Genomic DNA, 6,792 nt, shown 5'->3' on the forward strand with positions numbered 1-6,792 from the left:
AAATTAATTATAACCAAAATCAATTCTATTCAAAATCGATATTATCAATGTCCATCCAAACACACATAATTTTAATACGGAAAACCATACATACACTAGTTGTGATCACTGATCAAAACCAATAAAATTGCTAGTTCTAAAAAATATTGTAAAATTAAATGGGAATTTTAATATATATTCAGTAGGTTTAATAGTTGCTAGGTTACTAGTTCAAGACCAATAACACAATTAACTAGTGCTACTTCCCTGTGCGTGTTTGGCCTTAACATTTTCAAGGCACCTAACCTAACCTAGGATTTTCACGTCCAAAGAGAAGACTTTCAATTTGACGTAGATTCAGTCCTTTGAGACATGTAACCAAACATATACGATGGATTCAAACTCCGTTACAGATGTCAATCAATTACCAAAGTCTCGACTCCTAAAACAATCCCATTCCCACCCCACGAGACATTTCTAACTCATCAAGGTGCCTCTTACAAGTGTTAAAGAAAAGAGAAACATTATCATCTCGTAACTACATTTTGCAAGAAAGATCTCAGTTCCATTAAGATAGGAATTTACATCAGAAATATTACAATGATAATTACCCAGAAATATTACAATGATAGTTATCCACAGCCAATCCCAAACAAGAATAATCTTTCCTCACGCTGCTGGAAAAGCGATGACTGATCATGCAATTAGGAAAGCAGAAACCACAAGTATCAGTGTATCTATTGGTATATTTGCAGAATTGTAACGTGAAATGATGGAATATCATACCAGAAAACATTTCATCTGAAGTTACCTATTTTAAACTCCCTTTGCTTGCCCGCACAAAAGCTTCAAATCCAGAGCAAGTGTGATTATGTTGTGTTTCTTGCTAATTTCTTGGGTAAGGTAAATTGATATAGAACTCTGCACAGGAAAATTATTATGGAACACTTGCTAGCATCATCACAACTTTTATTCATGTATACGGACATTTTCTATTGATAAAAATGGAATTGAAGCTAAGAAAATTACCATTCAGTCCTTTGGTTGTTCTTGGGGCGTAGACTACGTAATTTTGAAATTGTTAGATCTGCACCTCCAAATCCATCCATTGTAGCATTTGCTAATGGAAACTCAGCTCTAGATGTCAAACTGCAGGAAACAATCAAATGTAAGAAACAATCCAAGAATACACCAACTTAAAAACAATCAAAATTCTATTGATAGTAAGGAACTTCCTATGAAAGCATGCAATAGTGCAATTGTGTGAACTCATCCATTAAATGTTTTGTTGAACTTCCAAGAGCAAAGCAAGTCACCTGCTTCGTAAAACAACACATGGCATGCCCACCTGTGTACCTCCAGCTACGCCAGATTGGCTTCCTGCAACAAGGACACAGTTGCAGACGGGTATCCCTGCATATTCAGCTCCCGCACGTAGTGCAGCCACAATCTTAGCTAGACTGGACAGACAATCAACAAATTAATGAAAATTGAAATATTATTTAACTATGCAATTAAAATCCAAATCATTCATTAATTGGGCTATTGCTAAGATTAAGGTGTCAAATGATAATTTGTGATCATCGTTCGGCCCATGTTCCAGAAATGATAAAAATGTACTGTTTCAGAATCGCATTGAGTTGACAGAAAAAGATATCTCAATATACACACAAAGCCATCAAAGTTTAAGAACAATTTTTTAACCCAACATTTAAATTCTTGATTGCATAAAAAAACCAACATAAACATGCACTTTTTTGGTCCGAATAAATTAAATGCATGCATGAAGACACGAAGGCTTCTTATTCCACAACAACGAAAACCCTTTTTCACTCTTTCATGTACTAGGGGATTTCACCTGAAGAAGAAAATGTCCCATACTAATGGATTTGGCTCCTTTCTCTACAAGTCTAGGTTTTAGGAAACTAGGCACCTTAAGAAATGTTTAGATGGAAAATAAAGGAGGTGAAGGGAAGGTTTTGGGCAAATCTCCCTCTTGTTGGGTGGTTCCCCAAATTTTGAATGATTTAAAATGCCCAAATAACTCGAAAAACATTACTTTAACACCCAATTCTCTTCCCATCCCTTCTCACACTTTTTCCTTTGATTTCTTGTCTTCCCTTCCCCTCTACAAACATACATACAACCTTTGTATCCTTAACAACTACAAAGCCGAGACATACACATTTTTAAGTTTCTTCATCCTCCAAGTATAGATCCCTAAGACCCTAATGGTGCAAACAAAAAGTGATACAAAAGGACCAAGATATTTCATTTTACTTTTGGCAAAAATTACTGGAGACAAATGAACTAACCTTTCAGATGAGCTGGTATCAATCTCAACACTCAATTTTAGCATGGATGCTACCTCCTTTGCTAACCTTTGTTTTTCAGCAGAAACTGGCAAAAATGGCAGAAGCGGAAAGCCCTTAGCAAAGATCATTGTGCACTGCAAATGCTTGCATGGGGGGCACATAATCAACGACTCAAGTATATACCAGCTCTTTTGGCTTCATTGGCAAGCTCTTCATCCAAACCAGAAGCAATTACCTTTCCCAAGACTAGTTGTCCATATAAACTTTGTTCAACCTCCTTATTCCCTACAATAATGACCTTTATGCTTCGATCATCACCAAGCTTTTCCATTATGGACCTAAAAGTTTAATAAGCACAAGGCCAAAGGGAGGAAATATTAGCGCACTCACATTATCCAGGGAATAAAAAAGTGGAAGCTACACAAGCAAAGAGAAAGGATTGAGCTAGCAGATTGTGAACCACATGGCCCCTCAAATATTGAATTTTTTGTATAGATATAGCTAAAAGAATATCCACTATATCAAAACAGAATGCTATTATTCACATCTGAATTTGCAGTCATATACCGTGCAACTTCACTGGACTTGGTTCAGTCTTCAAATAAAGATTATTTTCTATAGTTCTATAAGGAAAAACTGAAACAGAGAGAGAGAATGCAATGATTGAATGGAAAGGTGTACTAATTACATGCCATAGGCCATAACCAATATGTATTTACATATTATTCACATCTGAATTTGCAGTCATATAGCATGCAATTTCACTGGACTTAGTTCAGTCCTCAAATAAAGATTATTTTCTATAATTCTATAAGGAAAAACAGAAACAGAGAGAGAGAGAGAGAGAATACAACGATTGAATGGAAAGGTGTACTAATTGCATGCTTTAGGCCATAACCAATATGTATTTACAAAGACTATCGTACTTTCCCTAAGTATTCCCCAAATAGGACCACGTGAGGATCTAACAGTGCTCTTAAAGTTAAAGCTTGAGTGTAAACCTGACATGCTCTAAATTAGTGCCAAAGAAAGATAACCAAGCACACCCCACCCCCACCCCTTACAGCACCTAAAGAAAGATTTTGTAAGCAAATCAGTATGCTGAGCTTCTGAGTGATCAAGAACATCTCTAGACCACAAAATCATATTCCATCAACAATCATAATATTATCCTACTAAGTAACTTAGTATCATTGCAAAATTTTGGAGCTAAATAAAATTACCCGGTAATATTATCACCACTTTTACCGTAGGCCGTTAATATTACCACTGGAACTCCTTCATTATATGCATCATCAATAAACCTGTCCATGGAGACATTACTATATGTCAAGGAATTAAGGAATGTAAAGTGTAAACAAATTAAAGTTCCATAATTCAAGTCCCTAAATTTATGAAATATCCTGGTAACATTTTAACCTTTAGGATAATTATAATATAAGTAATCAGAGTACAGCTCAATATAAAGAGGCAAAGAAACAAGGAAAAACATTTTAAAATGGTACCTTTGTAAACCAAAATTAACTCTAATCAGTAGATACCAAATTAAATTGTACAGGAAAACAACTAGACGAAAATTATCCTTATTTACTCTTGGGCCTTGAACAAATCTTTCAATTAATAAAATACTCCCTGAACCCTGCTAATGTTTGAATCATAAAGAAAAAATTGACAAGAGAGCAAAAGAAAACCAAGTGTCAAAATTGCATCTACAGTAAAAATCTACTGGAATGACTAAGTGACTCAGACCTACAATGTGAAAGAATCCCTAGGTATGATAACTTAATAGAAGCACTTAAGTTTAAAGAGATTGCTCTCCTTAACTAATGTAGCTCCCCATAAATATAGCTCACTGTACCAAAAAATATAGCTCCCCATAAATAAAATACATAGATGAGACATACAATCATATTCAAAGAAAATGAGATAACTCACTGTTCAAGACCAGGCCGCAAAGGTAGACTTTTTGACATCACAAACTCTTCTAACGCCTTTTCCTGATAACAATGATAAAGAGTTGAATACGATTCTTTACAAATTCTCATCATCTTCAGAGTATGAGTAAATTGAAAAATCATTTGGGGAAGGATTTTTAGCTTACTAGGGTATAGTATAGAATCTAATTCCTTAGGACTTAAATATCAAAGTGCATCTTTTGCCAAACCATTAGATATCCTGCCTCCAATTGGAATTTTTTTTCCCATCTATACTTTCTTTTTGCATTTGTTTTTGGAGTAGAAGAACTAAGGACAAGTTATTCTCGTAAATGTAAAAAATAACATAAAAAGTAGCATATAATCCTCTGGATCTGATTATTCTCATTTAAAGCATCCATGGACTCAAAACCACATAGACACAAGATAAAGCAATCCTATTCAGAGAACAACTTACATTGGGAAAACAGTTTTTTTTTGGTCAAAATCTCTCATTAATCTTTTGATCAAAAGTTATTTTGGTCCCAAAATAAGCAATCCAAATGGGCTACTTGGTGTTCCTTTGTGGTCTGCTAGGTGCTGCTGGTGTAGCATTGCTATCACACACTAATTATCAGCAGTAAATACCATTCAGCAAGATTAAGGGAAAGGACAAAACCTTTTGCTGTAAAACTCTTTTCGCAAAAAGTCCCTGCTCATTTGTGGGTAACGAAGAAGGCCACCCAATCTGCTTATTAGAGACAATGACAACAGAATATGGCTTAAATAATGTTACCAGTAACCTTGCTCTTTTTCTTAAAAAAAATCATATCACAGACAAAAGATGAACAACTTACGCGATTAAAATACAGAAATACCATTTTTTCCTCATCTCCAGCACTTCTCCTGGAAAGTCATTTAGAAAACAGTTTATAAGCAACGTAGACATTCACTGATATTACTTGCAGCACTCATTAGTAAAAACACTCCAAAAGAGACTTCAAAAAGAAATTCAATGCATTGATTTACTCGAAGCCAAATGTGGCAAAGTTAATTCAATCACACATAAATACACGCATAAGCAACAGAACAATTTAATCTAACAAATAAACAAAAACAAACACACTTTGAAAGATCCGAATAGACAGGTTCAGTCCAGTTCGCGCAATCGAGCCCAAGCTTCTCGAACGCTGCGGCCACAGGAAGAAAAATTACACCGCATTGCACAGAATCACGAACACCTAAACGACGGATGCAGAATCGTTCGTACCTTTATTGAAGGCGAGGCGATTTCCGACGCGGTGCGAGTCCATAAGAACCCTAAAACAACAAAACAAGAGGTTTAAGTTTAAGTTTAAGAGTGTGAGAAGCAGCACAAGAACACAAAATCGTGGAACACAGTGAGAGAGAAGGTTGTTGGAGCGAGTAATCGGAGAATCACCCGTCGACTTCGAGAAGGACGGCGATGTCTGGAGATGAGGAGGAGTTGTGGTGGTACTCGGAGGAGGATGAAGCGGAGATAACGGCGAGGCGCGAAGAAGATTTCACGGCGAAATTGGAAAGGGAAAATGTGAAGTTGCAGAAAGTGGAGGGAAAGCGAAAGCGGAGGAAGAAGCATGGTTTCCGTGGGAGTGTGTGGGAATGGAAAATGGAAGATGCCACTGTTCGCTGTGTGAGTGTTGCCATGGCGATTTGGTAGTGTTGCTCGCAGTGGAGTGGAATGGAGAATGATATTTTCAAGCCATAAATGTATGTACCCATACAAAGACATGGATTATTTCCAATTATATTATTTATATTAAGTTTAAATATAATTTTAGTCCATCTAATTTAATTTTTTTAGTGCTTATAAATTATATTTGATTTTTTAGATATTTTATATAATATTTTAAATAATAAAAAATATTATTTAAAGTGTTATAAAATAAAAAATAAATAATATTTTTTTAATGCAAAAAATTACTAAATTGACACGATTATAAAAATATAAGTCTTTATATTATTACTTAGAAAGATGTCTTCACGATTTGGACTTTGGGTGCTTTTAGTTACATTGTTTTCCTTTCATAACTGCGAATCGAAAATAAATATCTAAAGTTTCACAACTTATACGTCGTGTTTAATTAGTTAAATGTGATTTTAGTCCAAAAATTGATGAAATTAATCTTTTACCTTTTAAAAAACATGTGATTTTTTTGTCCTTTTAATAACATTAACAAAGTTAGTGAAAAGTGACTAAAATTATAAATTTTTAAAAGTTATTTTTTTATTAATATGAAAATATAAGAATTAAAAATTCAATTTTAGTAAATGCACATAAATATAAAAATGTATCACTGTTCTTATTATTGATGTTGATGTTGTTGTTAGGAAAAGAAAAGTGATCTCTCTTGCTTTTTATATATACCTTTTATATTTATCTTAATTCACCTCAAAACAATAACAATTGCAGTTGTATTTGGATTATGGCTACATTGAGCTCTATTCATCACTCCCATAACTTTTTGTTTGTATATTGGAAAGTGTAGAAATTCTATTCAACAAAATTTAAAGATATATCCGAACAACACTATGCTTTTTCTTTT

General features: G+C 34.3%; 1 protein-coding gene across 2 annotated transcripts; it reads right to left on the reverse strand.

Annotated features, from left to right (window-relative positions):
• Nucleotides 1-352: 352 nt before the first annotated feature.
• On the reverse strand, nucleotides 353-5,970 carry LOC100800683 (uncharacterized). Of its 2 annotated transcripts, XM_003546195.5 has the most exons (13): nucleotides 5,649-5,970; nucleotides 5,478-5,527; nucleotides 5,334-5,397; nucleotides 5,065-5,113; nucleotides 4,887-4,955; nucleotides 4,230-4,291; nucleotides 3,518-3,598; nucleotides 2,478-2,632; nucleotides 2,295-2,379; nucleotides 1,296-1,439; nucleotides 1,009-1,128; nucleotides 791-900; nucleotides 353-671 (listed from the first exon to the last, which is right to left on the reverse strand). In XM_003546195.5, coding segments are annotated over exons 1-12 (1,200 nt in total). In that variant the 5' UTR covers nucleotides 5,969-5,970; the 3' UTR covers nucleotides 353-671; nucleotides 791-899. The 2 variants fall into 2 exon arrangements, with proteins under 2 accessions (XP_003546243.4, XP_025981754.2); XM_026125969.2 differs by lacking the exons at nucleotides 353-671; nucleotides 791-900 and having other exon boundaries at nucleotides 1,011-1,128; nucleotides 1,260-1,439.
• Between the last annotated feature and the right edge of the window lie 822 nt (nucleotides 5,971-6,792).

This window comes from Glycine max, chromosome 15 (assembly GCF_000004515.6).
Source record: "Glycine max cultivar Williams 82 chromosome 15, Glycine_max_v4.0, whole genome shotgun sequence".
Classification (NCBI taxonomy): Eukaryota; Viridiplantae; Streptophyta; class Magnoliopsida; order Fabales; family Fabaceae; genus Glycine; species Glycine max.

Excerpts from the sequence above, each read along its gene's own strand:
- LOC100800683 (XM_003546195.5), bottom strand. The coding sequence starts at position 5,968 with ATGGGTACATACATTTATGGCTTGAAAATATCATTCTCCATTCCACTC. Across the intron at positions 2,633-3,517 it reads AGTGGTGATAATATTACCGG|GTCCATAATGGAAAAGCTTG; the intron begins GTAATTTTATTT and ends TTAAACTTTTAG. Across the intron at positions 2,380-2,477 it reads CAATGAAGCCAAAAGAGCTG|TTTCTGCTGAAAAACAAAGG; the intron begins GTATATACTTGA and ends CATTTTTGCCAG.